Here is an 18833-nt window from a genome sequence, read left to right as displayed (position 1 = left end):
TCTCCCCGTTCCCTGCTCCAGTGTGGAGGAGGGAAATTAACTGGGGGAAAGCAGGTGAATAAATGTAGTGTGCAGTTTCATATAGGTGTATTGTCTCTCAATATTTGATCTCATTTCCTCTGCATGCGTATTTCTCTCCCTCATACATTATGTCTTGTCTACAAGTAGATAACTACTTCTGATGCTCTTGTGTTAACTGGACTTGAATGTTTGAGGGAGGCCTAGGGTTGAAAGTAAATGAAGGAGAGGGTATAGCTCAGTGGTAGAGCACATGCTTAGCATGTAGGAGGTCCTGGCTTCAATCCCCAGTAACTCCATTTAAAAAATAAATAAACCGAATCCACCCCCCCAAAAAAAAAAACCCAAAATAAAATAAATAATTTTTAATATAAAAAATTTAAAAAAGAAATTTAATGAGAGCTTTCCAGTTCATCCTTACATGGGTATTTTCAAATTTATTTGCACTTACCCTGTATTAAGTTACAAGCCTTAGATATACCTCCTTCCTTGTGTTTTCTTTCATGTTTTAGTTTTAGGAGACTGAAAGCCTTTGTGGTCCAGGCACGTGTATACTTAGAAAGAATGCTGCTGTAATTTCCTGTGCTTCCAGCAAAGTAGCCAGTTCCTATATTCTTTTTTGTCTCCTTTCTGGAAGCTCTCCTGTAAGTAGGATAATCTGTGATACAAGATACCTGTATTTTAAGAAAGGGAACAACTACACAGTAAGTAATATACATGGAGAATTAGTGGATAAAGCTTTAAAGTGACTTCTTATTTGGGGGAATATGACAACTTAGTTATGTTAACTGAAGTTTTCCGTATACTGTTGATGAAATTTTAAGCGTCTCATTTTTCTGTGACATCTCAGGTGTTTGCTGACTAGCACTTTGGAGAGTGCATGCTTATCTGGCATGTCCGTAACAGAACGAACTGTGTGTTCCCTCTCTGAGGCACTGGGCAACAATTTCCCCCTTTGGACAGTTCGAAACAGTGAGCTTTATCATAGATTAATATCCATAGCTACATAGTGATTTTAAATCCAGAATAAACCTAGACTGGGAAAGAAGAAAAGGCTCTTATGAAAAAAGTGAAACTTTCTCAATGTCTTATAGGTTTTTAGGAATTGTCTGTTCTTACTGCCTTTTTTTTTTTTTAACTAATGCTAGATCAAGAAAGAAGTTTCTTTAACGTATTTGTTTTGTCTGCTTACAAAAATCTATACCCCAGATGGCATAAGTGGAATTAAAGGAAGATACCTGGAAAGTTCAGTTTATTTCTTTATTCTTTTAGATTATCTTTCTTTGAAAGTTCAGAAAGTTTGTGTCATGTTTATTTTTTGTTTTAATTATTCATACTACCTTATATGGGCTTCATACTATTCAGAACCATTCAGAAATTACAGAGATTACTTATATCCCTTGAAGTGGTAGAAACCAAAAATGAAGAGCAAATTCTTTACCAAATGAGATTTACAAAACTTGCAAATCAACTTATACAAGTTCCCTATTTTTTTGAATTTTAGCAAGCCATTGTTTCCAGTGGGGAGGGTTGGAATCGAAAGAATTTGTTTTTTGATTGACAGTATTTTCATTTAAAAATTTAGTTGATCCTTAAATGATGAACATTTAAAAGAAAGGCATTGCCTTTGGATGTTTTGTAGTCATGGTTTCTGAATGCTTTGTTTTTAGTTTTTTTGTGATACTTGTGTTCATGCATGCACGCTCTCAAATGGTTTGAAACTAAATGGCAGACATCGTGGCACTTCACCCCTAAATACTTCAGCTTGTGTTTCCAAAGAATGAGGGTATTATTGTGTATAAAACCACAATACAACAGCCCACCCCAGAAAACTAACATTTTACAGTAATAATAAGGTAAGGTGCAGTCTGTTTTTCCAGATTTTTCTAATTCTCTCCAAAATGGACTTCCATAAAATTTGTCCCCCTAATCCAGGATCCAGCCAAGGATCACACACTGCAGTTGATTGTTGTGTCTCTTTAGTCTTTTTTAAAGCAGAGCAGGCCCATTTTCTTTTGTTTTGTTTTCTTTTTTTTTTTTTTTTTTGGTCTTTCATAACATTATTATTTTGAGGAGTCTAGGCCACTTGTCTTGTAGAATGTTCCACAACTTAGTTTTGTCTTTTCTTCTTGATTGGTTTCAGGTTAATTTTTTTTTTGGTAGGAATACCACATGCATACCTCCCCTTACATCACATCAGGAGGCACAGTGATACCAATTTGTGTTCATATAGGTGATGCAGAGTTTGGTCATGATGTAGATCACTTGTGTTAAGGGGAGATTTGTCAAATCACTTCATTGGAAGGCCCTTTTCCCTTTTTTTTAATAATAAATAATCTGTAGGTTCATGCTTTGACATTGTGTGACTGTCCTGTTTCCTAATAACCTTTCGCCTGGTGGTTTTAATTTGTTGATTTAATCCAAGATTTCCCTAGGGGTTTATTGATGGTTGCCAGTGTATATGTAAAGCCACGGGAAATTTTTTTGTGTACATATATTTTTCCAAGGATATATTGGTCCATGATGTCCAAAATATTTAAAAGATCTTTTTCTCCTGTTTTTGAGGTGCCTTCTGCAAGTTTCTATGCATCAGAGAAGTCTAAGTGTAGGTTACCAGAAGCTGGGAGCCAGCTCTGTTCATCTGCTTTTCCTAATTGTCTTGCCCGGAATCACATACAACAACTGCGTACCTAACTTTTGTAGTTGTTCGTTTGAGAATGCTTTGTTCTGGCCTTTCCCTTATCCTGAGCCAAGCATTTGGATCTTTTGTGTTTGGCATAAACTGTACTAGAAGATAAAGCAAAGGGGCTTAGCCCCTGGTTTTTAGTGTTCTCTTTGAAGATTTTTGGGCACAGCAAAATTTCATTTGTGTCTTTGTTTACACTGAAGTAAATTTAGGTCATTTGGAAATTAACTATATCAACTATATTTAGTTGTCTAATTATCAGTTGTATCAGTAAGACATTTTTCACAGCTGTAAAATAGCTCTTTTTGACCGTGTAGGCCAGAGGGTCCCGCAGGTGACTTAGGGAGCCTTATGTCCATTATTAACCTAATTTGAATAGCTGTAGAAGTGATTAAGTCTGGACTTTCCCTGCTCACCAGGAGAGCAGGATAGAATTCATCATGGTAGCAGCCAATGAGGTGTGTTTTATTTTGTCTGTTGATTAGCCTGTTGGTATTTGCCTTGCATGAAAAAAAAGTGTCTGTCATTTGGGTGAATGATAATATTAATAAGCACTAACATTGCAGTAGTATACTTTTAACATCAAATTATACCATTTAAGCTAGAAGATCACTCTGTGAAAAGATATATTTTTATTCTAATTACACAAGTAGAGGAAAAAGGCTTTGAGAAGCTAAAGTAGGCAACATCAGATGCCGTAGGAACTCCAAATTCCTTGCCATTTCTGTCTCACTAGTCTCAAAGGTAGAGGCATTCTAGAGAATGTAAATATGAACAAAGCATGACCCTGTTCTCAAGGGTCTTTAAAATCCAAGTGTGTCTTCTTATGAATATATTATAGGTAAAAAGTCAAGGAAGAGCTAAGAAAGTACAGAAAAGGGCAGTCAGCTGCCAAGTACAAGGTCAAGGTTGGTACGATGGAAGTAGCATTTGAGTGGGACAAATGGGGAAGAAAAAGAGTGACCAAAAGCATGGAGATGGGAAAGCACGGGGCTTGTTATGGGACCTTGGTCTGGTTTGGCTAGAGCATGAGCTGCATGAAAGGTAGTAAAAGAAAGTAGTGGAAGCTTGACCTGAAAGATAGGTTAGGATCGTGTTGTGGAGGACCTTGAGTGCTTTTGTAGAGGAGAAGCTCATTCTGTAGGTCTTTTGAGCAGAAAATGAAAAATGTGGCTCTGTAGAAGACCCAATAATAATCACGATAAGTGTTTACATTTTTAAGTTAGGACTCTGCTAATCTCTTAACATCTGTAATGTCATTAGTGCCTCACAGTAACTATGAACAAACACTATTTCCATTTTATGGACATGAAACTGAGGCTCAGTGAAGTTAAGTAAGTCTGCAAATGTCAAATGGTTATTGCTGGAGCTAGGACTCAGTCTGGGGTCTGTCAGTTTCTGAAGGCTGTTCTGTTTACCACTGTGATATATTGTCATTCCTTCATCATATTTCCTGATAAGTTCTTAATTCTCTGTCAAGAATATGGCTGTAAGGAGAGGTTGTTTTCAGAGTTTTGAAAGGACTACTTCTCAATGTGTAATCATGCTAAGGAATATAATCACTACCAAACCTGACTTGTACTGCTCTCTAATTTGGGACCAGAGCTGGAGGGGAAATTGAAGAGTTGGATGATGTTTTATTTACATGCCTCATGACATCAGTACATGCTCCTAGCAAATGTTTTTATTTTTGTTTTCAGTGTTTAACCTTATTGGATCTAAGAAATCCTGGGTCAGGTAAAGCTCAGTTCCTGGGGGCATTTTAAGATGCATAAAGAAGTGGTTTTTTCCTAGCTAAAATATGTTTCTTCTCAGCAGGTTTCTACTTGTAAAAGACAATGACTACTGATGAAGGTGCCAAGAACAATGGAGAAAACCCAGCAGCAGCTGTTGCTGAACAGGGAGAGGATATTACCTCCAAAAAAGATAGAGGAGTATTAAAGGTGAGACCACAAGGGTGAATGATGTGTAGGGAAATCTGCTATCTGGAAAGATTGTTTATAAAAATCTTTTTTTGCTTTTTTGGCTGAAGGTGGCAATGGATAATGTTTATTGAGGCTTACTAAGTGCCAGATACTCAGTTCATCTTCATAATGAGGTTTGGGTTTTTGTTTTTGTTTTTGTTTTTGTTTTTAGATTTGAGGTTTGTTTTTAATCCAGGTTATAGATGGTAAAATAGAGACCGGGCTAGGTAAATTAACTTGCCTCAAATCATATTTCTTAGTAAATGCAGATCTGGGGTCAGGTCCTAGTTATGTCTGACTCCAGAAGACTGTGTCTCCCTATTTGCAGAACGTACAAACAGGTGTTATTTAAGTATATTAAAGCTAGCTAATAACAATTCAACAAAAATTTTTTAAAGGAAAAAGAAAAGCTAATTTAAAGTTCAAAAAGATTTGTTTTTTACATACAAACAGTGTTAGTGTATACAGTGAAGATTTTTTTGTGTGGTTTCATGAGAGAACATATCTCACTTTTTGAATCAACTTTCCTCCTTAAAAACACTTTTTTCACTCTGTAATTAAGCATTTTTACGTGTGTTTTTTATTTGTATCTCACAATTGTCTTATGAAACAATCAGAGCACCTTTTGATTCTTCCATTTATATATGAAAGACATATATGTGTTATTATTCCATGTAATAAAGAAAGGTTAAATGGCTTTGGTCATGTTAAGTTGTTCTTTCTTCTACACTGTTACACATTCAAGGTTTGTACAGTTGACTTAATTTTTTTTGCTGAAGATCATCTCACGAATTCTAAATATTACCACTAAACTGAGTTTTACTATTGCCTCATGTCATCAGCAAATAAGTTTTTAGTTTGTTTTGGATAACCTTGCTTATGTGAAAGTTTTCTGCACCCAAATCTCTTCTGAATATACATGTTTTACTGTTTGCTTGCCATGTGCCAAGCCAACATTTGAAGACATATACCTGTAGAAAAAGGGCTCTGTGCTATAGATATATATATATCATGATATCTTCATTCAGAGGGTTCTCAACCTTGTAGCTATGTGAGTTCCTCATCCCAGACTCCAGGATGCCTCTTGAGACAGTGGAAATTCTGTAGGCTGTTCTCAGCATCTCCCCACCTCTGTTTAAGTTCTTCTCTTTCATCTTTTCAGAGCACCCGTGCAGAGAACACAGTCCCCAGCTTGCCTCAGGTCCTGCTTTGTTCTAGCGAGTAAATCTAACAAGATTTTTAGGCCTGTAAGAAGCATTTTTAGGTTATAAGCCCTTTAAGTCATTTATCAGTGCCTAGAGCCTCAGATTTCACCATGAGGCTTTGGTTAAGATTAAATAGGTCTATTAACTGTGTGACCTAGGGCAATTTAGTAACCTATCTGAGATGAAGTTTCCTCATTTGTAAAATTAGAATAATAATACTGCCTACCTCGAAGAGTTGTCAGGATTACATAAAGCATTTAGCACAGTGCCATGCCTGTAGTACTCTCTCTTATTAACCATTTTATATGTATGTGTGTGTGTGTGTTTTTTTAAAGACCAAGGCAGATCTGGGAAGTCAGAAACTAGCTTAGGAAGATAAAATTTCTTTGTGGAGCTTACATTTTTAACATGAATTGAGACTAGATTGTATTCTCAGGACAACTCCAGATTTTGACACTAAATTCACCTTGCTGGGGAAACCTAAAGTAATACAGTAGTGTCATGTGCAGATGTGAACAGCTCTCTGATGCCCTGGTAGCCATTCATCCCATATGCCCAGTTACTTGGTTATAGTCCTAGAAAAGCAGAATCTCCATGTGAGGCTCAGGCTCCCAGATACTGCATGCAGTTCATGAACATGAGAACTTTTAGAATATCATGTGCTTTCTTTCAGATTATATTTTTTTGAAACTTTTTTTCCCTTTGAGTCATAGAAGGGCAGTAGTGATTCTTTTTTTTTTTTTTTAAACCTCTTAATTTAATTTTTAAAATTATAATGATTTTTCCCAGCTTTATTGTGATATAATTGAAATATTATGTAAGTTGAAGGTGTACAATGTGATGATTTGATACACTTGTATGTTTTGAAATGATTACCACAGTAGAGTTAGTTAACACCTCCATCACCTCAAATAATAATTTCTTTTTTGTGGTGAGAACATTTAAGAGCTATTTTTTTAGCAACTCTCAGGTATATAATACAGTGCTGTTAACTTAGTCACCATGCTGTACATTAGATCCCTAGAATTTATTTGTCTTATAACTTGGAAGTTTATACCCTTTGACCAATCTCTCCCCATTTCTCCCATCCTCTAGCCCCTGGCACCCATTATTCTCTCTCTGTGAGTTCAGCTTTTTTAGATTCCGCACATAAGCAGTGTCACACAGCATTTGTCTTTCTCAGTCTGACTTATTTCACTTAGCATAATCCCCTCAGAGTACATCTGTACTGTAACAAATATGATTTCCTTCTTTCTCATGGCTGAATGATTTTCCAGTGTGATACACACACACACACACACACACACACACAATCTTCTTTATCCACTCATCCATTGATGGACACTTCATTTGCTTTCATAGCTTGGCTTTTGTGAATAATGCCACAGTGAACATGGGAATGCAGATATCTCTTCAAGGTAGTAACTTCATTTCCTTTGGATTTAAACCCAGAAGTGGAATTGCTGGATCAAATGGTAGTTCTATTTTTAATTTTTTGAGGACTCTTCATATCGTTTTCCATAGTGGCTGTCCCAATTTATATCCCTACCAACAGTGCACAGGGGTTCCCTTTTTTCCACATCCTCACCACCATTTGTTATTTCTTCACTTTTTGATAACAGCCATTCTGACAGATGTGAGATGATGTCTCATTGTGGTTTTGATTTGCATTTCCCTGATGGTTAGTGATGTGGAGTGTCTTTTCATGTACCTGTTGGCCATTTGTATATCTTTTGGGAAAATGTCTATTCATTTTCTCTGCCCATTTTTAATTGGATTTTTTAAATATATGGATTTGTATGAGTTTCTTGTATATTTTGGATATTAACCCCTTATCAGATATGTTTTGCACAGATTTCTCCCATTCCACCGGATGCCTTTTTACTGTGGTGATTGTTTCTTTTGCTGTGCAGAAGCTTTTTAGTTTGCTGTTCCACTTATTTTTGCTTTTGTTGCTTGTGCTTTTGGTGTCATATCCAAAAATTTCTTGCCAAGACCAATGTCAAGAAGCTTTTTCCCCTTGTTTTCTTCTAGGAGTTTTAGATTTTCAGATCTCATATTTAAGTCTTTAATCAATTTTGAGTTAATTTTTATGAGTGGTGTAAGATAGGTGTCCAGTTTTATTCTTCTGCATGTAATTATTCAGTTTTCCCTGCACCATTTATTGAAGAGATTATCTGTTCCTCATTGAGTATTCTTGGCTCCCTTATCAAATATTAGTTGACTGTATATGCTCGGATTCATTTCTGGGCTCTCAGTTCTATTGCATGGGTCTATGTGCCTGTTTTCATGGCAGTACCATTCTGTTTTAATTTCAATAGTTTTATAATATAATTTGAAATCAGGAAATGTGATGCCTCCAGCTTTGTTCTTTCTCAGGATTGCCTTGGCTTTTGGGGGCCTTTTTGGTCTGTACACATTTTAGCATTTTTTTCTGTTTCTGTGAAAAATACCATAGTGAATTTTGATATGGATTGCATTAAATCTATAGATGTCTTTCATAGTATGGACATTTTAACGTTTTTAATTCTTCTGATCCATGAACATAGGATATGTTTCCATTTATTTTTACCTTTTTCAGTTTCTTTCATAAGAATCTTATAGTTTTCATTGTAACCTCCTTGGTTAAATTTATTCCTAATTATTTGATAGCTGTTGATGCTGTTTTGAATGGAATTTTTTTTTATTGAGGTATAATTGACATATAACGTTATATTAGTTTCAGGTATACAACATAGCAATTTGACATTTGCATATATTGTGAAATGATCATCACAATAAGTCTAGTTGACATCTGTCACCATACATAGGTAATTTTTTTTTCTTGTGATGGGAGCTTTTTAGATCTGTTAGCAATTTTCGAATATGCAATACAATATTATTGACTATTGCACCATACTGTACATTACATCCGTGACTTATTTTACAAATGGAGGTTTATATCTTCTGACTCCACCCATTTTTTCCCACCCTCCTCTCAAACTCTCGTCTCTGGTAATCACCAATTTGTTTATGTTCTCTGTATCTATGAACTTAGTTGTTTTTTTCTTTTCTTTTTTTAGAGTCCATATGTAAGTGAGATCACACAGTATTTGTCTTTATCTGATCTGTTTCACTTAGCATAATGCCCTTAAGGTCCATCCATGTTGTAGCAAATGGCAAGATTTCATTCTTTTTTATAGCTGAATAATATTGCATTGTGTGTATGTGTATTTACCTCATTGTGGTTTTGCTTTGCATTTCTGGGATTGTTTTCTTTATATTTTTATCGAATATTTTGTTGTCAGCATATAGAAATGGTTTCTGTGTGTTGATTTTGCAATCCTGCAACTTTACTGAGTTCATTGGTTAGTTCAGACAGATTTCTTATGGAGTTGCAGTAATCATTTTTTTCCTTTAAAGAATGTCTGGGTTTTTGTAGACGAAGAAAGTTGTAGAATCTAAGTTCACAGTGTTTATGTGGTGATATGAGGGTGGGCCTAGGGGGGACATGGCTCAAAAAAAGAATTTAGAAGTAAATAATTGAATTCTTCGGAAAAAAATTCAAACCCCTCCCCTCAGAAGATGTCTATTGGACTTTAGGTACCATCTCTGTTATCTAACAAAATGATTAATTAGGCATAAGTGATTGACAGAATAAATTATACCACCATATGCCTGGATTTGATTTTTTTCCCAGAACTGACCAACTGCATTAGTGGTTTGCTCTGCCAAAAACAAAAATTAAGTATGCTGGATTTTAAGATAGCTAAATATTTTTCAACTTTGAGCTTTTTTGGCATTTCCTTTACTAGAAAACAAGTTATTTGGTATCATATCAAACTGTGCAGTGATACTTTTTTTCACACATTGAATATTCTTCAGATAGTAAGAAATAACCTGTTATAACAGGAAACTGGGCTTTCTGAAATTAAACCAAACTAGTGGAATCTAGTCAAAAGCTAATGATTTTAGCAAAGGAGGGAAGTAAAAATCTCACCTTTGAAACTTTGCTTCAGACTTCTTTTTGAATGTTTGTGAAAGTCAGCTAATCTTTTTGGTCTAATTCAGTTTGTACATGGAGTTTTGAGAGATTTTAGTGTGAAAGCATGGGGCATTAAACCAATGCAGCAGGAACTGTTAGTTAATTATTTTGAGAGAAAAGTGTGATTAACAATAAAATTAAATATAGTATGAAAGATTTAGAGTAGCACAGGACAGTTTGCTAACAATGAGGATTATTGAGAGAACTGGGAGTGAAGCCTTTAGAAAGGACAGGTAAAAGTTTGTAAATCTGCCTGGGTGATGTAGAATAGACTGACGTTTTTATTCTCTTGATTAGAAGTAAAATGTTTCACCTCCTTTTCCCTGACATTTGGTCTTTTCTAGCTTATCAGAAGAGTGGGGAATAGTGAGGAAACACCAATGATTGGAGACAAAGTTTATGTCCATTACAAAGGAAAATTGTCAAATGGGAAGAAGTTTGATTCCAGTCATGATAGAAACGAACCATTTGTCTTTAGTCTTGGCAAAGGTAAGAAGGTTTTTTGGTTTTTTTTGAGTTGTGATTTGCTTAAATTTATTGCTATTTGTATTATATAGGAGCTAGTGGATCCTATCCTTGACAAAAGTAAACATATTTTAGAGCAGTAGTTCTCACACTATGGTCTGTGGATCCCTGGGGGGGGGGGGGTCCTTGAGATTATTTTAGGGGGTCCATAATGTCAAAATTACTTTCATAATAATACTAATATGTTATCTATTTTTTTCATTATGTTGACATTTGCACTGATGGTACCAAAGCTGCTTTGGTTAAAAAAAAAAAAAATTGCTGTTGCCTTAGCACAGATCTAGGCAATGGCACCAAATTATACAAGCAGTAGTATATTCTTCACTGCCCTCACTCACTGTTTAAATAAGAAAAAAAAAAAGGAAGACCAGTTTCACTTAAGAATGTCCTTGATAAAGTATAAAAAACATCAGGGCTATTAAATCCTAATCCTTGAGTTTCTCATTGTTTTTATGTTTGTGGCAGAACAGGAAGCACACATAGAGCACTTCTGCACACCCAAGTACAGCGGTCATCTCAAAGAAAGGCACTTGTGCACTTGCTTGAGTTGAGAGCTGAACCAGCTACATTTTTTCATGAAGCACCATTTTTATTTGAAAGGGCAAGCTGTGATTATTCAGACTTGATTATTCCGTATTTGGCAGATACTTTCTTGCAAATGAATGAAGTGAGCCTGTCACTTAAAGGAAAACAACTGACAATATTTGTTACCATTGAGTTTTCAAGTGAAAGTTTCAGTTCTGGAAAATTTGTATCTGCCACTCAGAGCTTGACAGCTTCCCAAAACTTAAGACTTCTGATGAGATCAGTAGGTATTAATGAATGTAATTTTTTAAATATTATACAAGGAAATGTGGTAACATTTGGAAGATTATATAACTCAGTGAACAACATTTTCCCAGTGACCAATGCAAAATGTTACAAAATCATGCATGACTAAAAAGATCCATTTGATGTGTAAGCTAGACCAGTGGATTTTAATGTAATATAATATGAAAAGGTCATTAATATGGTTTCACATTCCATACTGCAGCTACCCTTTGAAACTACCACTTGTCCAGTTTCAAAGTAGTATCAGATAATTATGAATATTAGGCTACTAAAATACTCCTACCTTTTTTTTTTTAATGCTCCTACCTTTTGTAATTATTCATCTTCATATACTTCAACCAAAATTGCAACAGATGAATTCAAAAGTAGATATGAGAATCTGGTTGTTTTTTATTAAGTCAGACATATTTTACATTTGTAAAATTGTAAAACAACACCACTCTTCTCACTAATTTTTTGTTTTGGAAAATATAGTTCCATAAAAATAATTTATGTTTACATAAAATGAGGTTATTGTTATTTTTAAACAAATTTCTAAGTAACTTAAATTTTTTAAATATTGTAAATATCAGTAGACATACAAAAAAAAAAAAAAGGCTCCTTACAGTCTTTAATTTTTAAGCTATAAAGGGGTCCTGAGGAAAAAAAGTTGAGAACCACTATTTTCAAGTCTTAAATGTGATTTTTACTGATATCTTTATAAATACTTTTAAATGTCTTCAGTTAATTTAGTATAATTTTTTTTTTATCTTGGAAGAAGAATAATAGCCCATACATCAAATTGAACTTTGTGGACCATATGGCTTGTTAGAAGTTAGTGGCTGAGTTAATATAAGTCCAGGAAAACTAAAGCCTCACCCCTTCCCCACCTACCCTTGGAAAGGTCTGGTGATTTCTGATAAAAGGCTACTTCAAAGAAGTTGTTTTTGGTGCTCTTGGTATGTGACTAACATGGTTGGGAATTACGAAGATAAGAATCCTGTTTCTTATATTCTTCCCCTAGATTTGAGAAGAGAAACAAATCAGTCATTTTAGATTTTTCACATACCTATACTTATCTCTTACTATTGAGATTAAACCATAATGAAGTAAATATCAGCAGTCTACCTTTAACATTAATATAACCTTATTAAATGCATGATGACTCATGATTATTAGTAAAAATACCTGTTAATTTAGTCCGTCGTTAGCATATTGGGGTAAAAGGGGAAAGTTTATGTTTGAAAGACTAATAGCTAATACCTTTTTGAAGTATTTAGAATGCCAAGCTAAGGGCCTTACATATGTCATCACATTTAATCCTCACACGAGTCCTATTATTATTTTTTAGACTCTTTGTACAATTTATTTAGTATAATTAGGTGACAGTCATATTAACATTTGTGTCTAAGACTCTTAGAGGTGGTTTTTTTTTTTTTGAGGTACTATTTACATATAACAAGATTTACCCTTTTAAGGGTAACCACCACCACAATCAACATATAGAACAATTTCCTCACCCCAAAAAGTTTTCTTACGTCCTTTTGTCACTTCCTGGACCTTGGGCCATGCAGTCGCTAATCTGGTTTCTGTTACTATAGTTTGTGTTTTCCAGAATTTCATATAAGTGGAATCAGATGTCATCTTTGGTGTTTGACTTCTTTCACTTAGCATAATGATTTTGAGATTCATGCATGCTGAGTTGCCAAGTAGTATTTTACAGTATGGAAACACCACAATTTGTTCATCCATTCAAAAAACTGGACATTGGGGTTGTTTCCAATTTGGGGCTATTATGAATAACATAATGAGCATACACATACTTGTCTTTGTGTAGATGTGTTGGGTAGATTTATTTTTGGGTAAATACCTGGGATTGGACTTGTTGGTCATATGGTAAACATACATTTACCTTCATAAAATACTACCATACTGTTTTTCACAGTGGCTGTACCATTTTGCATTCTCACCAGTAATACTTGAGAGGTCGTTTTTCACATCCTTGTCAGCCCTTAATATTATCAGTCTTTTAATTAAACTTTAGCCATTTTAATACGGTTGTGAAACGGTATTGCATTTTGATTTTCAATTGCATTTCCCTGATAACTAGTGATGTTGAGAGTATATTTTCTTGTGCTTAGTGGACATTTGTATATTTTCTTTTGTGAAATATCTGTTCAAATCTTTTGCCCAGTTTAAAAATCAGTAGTATCTTTTTATTGAGTTGTACTCAGCAAGACAAGCACTTAATCAGATACGTATTTTGAAAGTATGTTCTCCCAGTCTCTATCTTGCCTTTTCATTTTCTTAACTAGTCTTTCAGGGAACAAAAGTTTTTAATTCTGATGAAGTCCACTTTACTAAATTTTTTATGGTACTTACTATAATTAACCACTTTTGTTTTTGTTTGGTTTTTTTTTTTTTTTTTTTACATAAGAGGAAACTAAGGTACAGAGAGAGGTTAAGTAATTAGCCCAAAGTTATACAGGAAGTGGCAGAGCCAGAATTCAAACCCAAGCAGTCTCTTTCAAGTTATGTTAGATCTTAAGGTTTAAAACTAGCCCCAGAACTAGGTACAGAATCAAAGTAGATCCTGGTCCAGCAGAATTTACTGAGTGCTTACTGTACACCAGACATTCTTACAAGAGTAATACAGTTAATGACATTTATCAAAAGCAAAAATATTACTGTTACATGGGCCTAATTCATATTTTTACAGTTTTATTTTTATTTGAAGTATCTTTTCCCATGTATTTTAAGCCTCAACAACATTCATAACACTAGTGACATACACTTACTAGTACTGGGTAACCATACAGCCAATTTCCTGTGGGTTGTTTGTGGTTTAGCCAAATGCTCCCTTTGTATTTCTATTGATACTCTTGTTCCCACTTAAATATATTCTTTTTTCTCCTACTTAAATGTATTCTTAACATGTTTACTTTTTTTTTCTTAATGTGCAGTTTAGGAGCATTCAGGATTTGGAAGGAAAGCTTTTAGGCCAAATATTTAATTTTCCTAACCCTCCCCGAAAGTGTGAGCCAGAAAGATGGCTAATTTTTAAGGAAGTACTTTCTTTGGCTTTACCTGGCCCTTTCCAATAGAGGCAGAATGCTTCCAACTTCATTGCTGAATGGATATTAAGGAGAATCTGATTTAGGCAGGGCTGAGTAGACTGAAGGAAGCTAACAAATTTCTAACTCCATTTAAATTAGATATTGCAGTGTGGACTGTGTTCCTTTATTGAGTATAATATTGTGGTGTTAAGTTCTTTGGGAAATAAAAAATAATCAAGACATGACTTCTCCCTTCCGGTCCATGTCTAACACTTTAGCCTAACAGAGTTGATCATTAAGGCTGTCCCAGGACGGATTATTTTTCCTCCCTGTTTTTGAAACTATAAGCCATGAGGATAAGGAGAGGTCATTATCTTGTGATCAGTTTTCTTAGTAATTAAGTAGAGAAGTGGCAAAAATAAAATATAACGTAAGACATATGGAACACTTTAAAAGAATCTTAAAATAAAAATTAATTTGTTCTATTCATAACCAGATACTTTTGGTAGGGAGTAGGGATGATTTTCAGGGCCCTGTATAAGACATTTAAAAAGACAACCAAATAAAATTTATTAGAGGAAAAAATATACAGGAAAAAAAAGAAAGACAACATCAGTATTATCAGTGATTTCAAATGCAAACATACATTTGAAAGTTGTATAGTGTATATATATGTACAACTGAATCACTTTGCTGTGCACCTGAAACTAACACAATGTTGTAAAATCAAAATACTTCAATAAAAATTTTAAAAGTTAAAGTTACATAGTCAAGGTGATGTTGGGAACACTAGATATTCACACACAAAAGAATTAAGTTAGACCCTTACTTTACATCATATACAAAAATTAACTTGTCAGGGATTTGGGGCAGGAGGAAATGAGGTGTTGTTTAATGAGTAGAGTGGTAGTGTTGCAAGATGAAAAAGTTCTGGAGATTGGTTGCACAACAGTGTGACTGTACTTAACTATCCACTTAAAAATGGTTGAAATGGTTAATTTTGTGTTATATGTATTTTCCCACAATTAAAAAATTTTAAGTCATTAAAGAAAAAAATTAGAATGTTGTAAAGTGGTCACTATAGTCTTTATTATAAGTGAAAATAGTGATTAAAAGAAATGTTATATGTTAAAATGTATTGTATGATTTTTTAAATAAATTTTATTTTTCAGAGCAGTTTTAGGCTGACAGCAAAATTGAGTGGAAAATATAGAGATTTCCCATATATTTCCAACCCCCACATGTGCATAGCCTCCCCTCTCTTAATATCCCCCACCAGAATGGTACACTTGTTATAACTGATGACCCTACGCTGAACCTATAAAATTTGATTTTGATCTTTCTAAATCAGAAAGTTATATAATACTCTGTAGAAAGGAAAAAGTACAGTGTATTGCTTTTATACTAAGCTTTGTTCACTTTAAAATTTTTCAAATGCCTACAGTTGGGTATATATAAAAAGCATTTTAACTATGGATAGATATATTATAAATTTGTATAAGTATATACTCTTATTTCAGATTTTGTTACAAATGGAATAGGACTCCTGAAATTGATAAATTATGTTTGAGCTAGTAAAGCTGAAGTCCAGTTGAAGTGGAAGAATAAATTGCATATATAAATTCTTGGTGTATTGTAAGCTACAGTTAACACCTTAAAAATCAAAAGATCCCAAAGAACAGGAATCTTAAAAATGTTTATGCTTTGACCAGTAATTCTATTTCTAGGAACTGATTCTGAGGAAATATGGTAGAAGCCTGCTTAACCAACTCCAGACTAACTGATGGGCTCCATTCTGCTTGTAAATATACTGAATGATGCCACTGGTTTCCTTCTTCTTTGGTGTGGTCCCACACTCTGCTTCAGCCAGTTGAGTGAGCCTTGTCAGTGCCCTGCAGCCACAGACCACTAGGAACGCAGCTGTAGTCCAACAAGCTGGATTTATTACTCAGAGGGAGGGAGAACACACACCATGGGAAACTGTGGGTGTCTCAGTAAGAGTGTTGGAAAGGACTTTTTATAGGATTTGGGCTTGTATTTTGATTTGGGGAGGATTTAAGGAAGAAGGGATTTGCTCTGGATTGGGTGTTGTTAGGATGTGGATGATCCTTTGGGTGTCTTAGTAAATCTTACCTAGGAAGAGGGCTGCCTGGAGTGAGACTAAAGCTGTACCTGTAGAGAAGCAGCAGTCACTCATGTCACCAGGAGAGGGGGATGTTTGGTATTTTGTAGGTTGCACAGGGACCTTGTTTTTTTGTCCATGCTCAGACAAAATTTTGAAGTGTTCTTGTTTTGTCTCACTTTTTCATGGTCTCAGAGTGACCCTGTCTGATGTTGATGTTTTATGAGATTGTTGTGTCCAACAGAAGAATAGCATGGCCTAGCTGTGTGCCCCAGGCCAGCTTCAGACATCACCAAGGCCTCTGTAAGTGTCAGGCAGTTTCCAGATGTCAGGTGCTGCTTCTTCCTTCCTCAGACTAGTGCTAAGAATCAGGCTAAGGGGGGAGGGTATAGCTCAAGCAGTGGAGTGCATGTTTAGCATGCACGAGGTCCTGGGTTCAATCCCCAGTACCTCCTCTAAAAATAAATAAACCTAATTATCTACTCCCCACCAAAAAAAAAAAAAAAAAAAAGAAAGAAAAGAAAATATATTTTTAAAAAATCAGTCCAAACCTCCTTATATCCATTTTAATTGTATAATTGTGATTATAACTTCTTGTCATTATATAATTTAATTAGATAGTATATAAAACACTGAAATTAGTGTAGTAAGAAAGAATTATTTGGAAACTAAGTTAAACATCTTTGCAAAGACTTAATAAGATTAATTGCTAAAAGCATTTTATAAATGGCTTTGAGTTAGGCGTGGGTAAAAGGCAAAATAAGTAGGCCATTAGAATACATTTTTACTAGAAGTATTCGCTTGCTGATGGCTTTACAAGTATCTTCTGGTTCCTACTCCTCTTTAAAGAAATCTACTTGTAAATGGCAAATGATATACCATAAGTGTGATTTATATAGTAAAGATGACATGGAATTATTTTTGGTTGTTGTTTTTTAACAGCATTTTTATATAGAATGATTTGAATTGGTATGCAGGCAACTTCTCTAGTTGTCACATACCTGTAATTTAGGGAAAATTACACCCATTTTACAGAAGAATCCCGGTAACATATACTGAATAAGCTCAAAGGACGTGGAACTCTTATCACTGGAGCCACACTCAGAGACAAGGCCTTGGCCTTCTAACACAAAGTTAGTGAATTAATAGCTTTGATATATTTGAAGTTAAAAAGAAATGTTTGAGGTCATGTATAAATTCTTCTTTATGATTCCTCACTTAAAGCAACGTTTTAAATTAACCTACAACCACAGTCCTGATTGTGTCAGGTAAAATGCTTTTATTATGCAAAAAAAAATCATGTAAAGATTTAGGTATACAGTAGTTCATTTTAACTTTATAATAGTAAAAAAAAAATAGAAACAATCTAAATGTTTATTAACAGGAAATTATAGTATATTCAAAAGATAGAATAGCATAGAGTTACTAAAAGTCATGTTTTCAGCTATCATCTTTTAACAAGAAAAATGTTCATATAATGTGCTACAATATAGAGCTAGGCTACAAAACCAAATAAACTATGGCCAGAATTTTAATAATGTATATATCAAAATTTAATATGCAAAGTGGACATACATAATTGGAAGGAAATGAACCAAAAAATGGACAGTTTACCCCAGATGCCAAAGTTTCAGAAGTTCTTTTTTATTGTATTCTCTGTGCTTTTATATACTTTCTATATTGAGTATGTATTTTTTTTTTTAATGAGGGGGAAATGCTTTTTAAGAAAAGATGCCCAAGATGGGCAGTTTTAGAAACATACCTGTGTTCATATCAGTGTGGCTCTTTGCTCAGTGTGTTTCACTCAGTGTCTGAAGCTCCATGTTAGAGAAGCTGTAATGTTCCTGAATGAGAAGAAAAGCAAATGCATGATTTATTTAGTGAGGGGCTCCTGGGGATTTGACAGGCTGATATTTCCAACTTCCACGGCCTAGCATAGATACCATCTGTGAATTAAGTTTTTGCTGATTGCACCAATCTCTACCCCCAGGCAAAAGCCCCATGTTTCTATTTTAGTGTTCACGACACTTGAAAAAAAAAACAGTGCATATATCTTTCTGTTCCACTGGCCATACTACATTGCATGTTTCTTGGAAGGAAGAAGGGAACAGCCACCTTCGTATTCTTAGTCCGTAGAGAGACCTTTGCTCCTCGGTAGTTGGCTAAATGTCTTTAATAAATGTACAGTAGTTCCCCTACAATATAGAGATTTCCTGAAAGAATGTTTAAGGTGTTTGTCTTAAACTATCAGAGTTGAGAGTTAAAAAAAAGCTGTCAATGGCCCACACAAAAACCACAGCAGCCTTTGAAGAGCATCAGTGACGGTAAAGCAGCCTGTCAGCAGCAGGCCTTACATTTCTTCTGAGGACTCTAGACTGTTTTCACATTAGAACCATATGTGGGCATATAAATTGATGTAGCCC

The 18833-nt window shown here is 34.7% G+C and overlaps 1 protein-coding gene across 5 annotated transcripts in view; it reads left to right on the top strand.

Annotated features, from left to right (window-relative positions):
* FKBP5 (FKBP prolyl isomerase 5) overlaps positions 1-18833 on the top strand; it is a 93266-nt gene that overhangs the window by 36513 nt on the left and 37920 nt on the right. For 4 of the 5 annotated variants that reach the window (XM_031434864.2, XM_031434859.2, XM_031434861.2 and 1 more), the window contains 2 exons: positions 4523-4647; positions 10242-10386. In XM_031434864.2, coding sequence (XP_031290724.1) covers positions 4543-4647; positions 10242-10386 — 250 coding nt within the window. In that variant the 5' untranslated portion in view covers positions 4523-4542. Of the gene's footprint in view, positions 1-4519; positions 4648-10241; positions 10387-18833 lie in introns of all 5 variants that reach the window. The other variant, XM_031434863.2, reaches the window with a different exon arrangement.

Source organism: Camelus dromedarius, chromosome 19 (genome assembly GCF_036321535.1).
Source record: "Camelus dromedarius isolate mCamDro1 chromosome 19, mCamDro1.pat, whole genome shotgun sequence".
Lineage (NCBI taxonomy): Eukaryota > Metazoa > Chordata > Mammalia > Artiodactyla > Camelidae > Camelus > Camelus dromedarius.
Note: the sequence above shows the minus strand (reverse complement) of the source record. Positions and strands in the feature narration are given on the sequence as shown.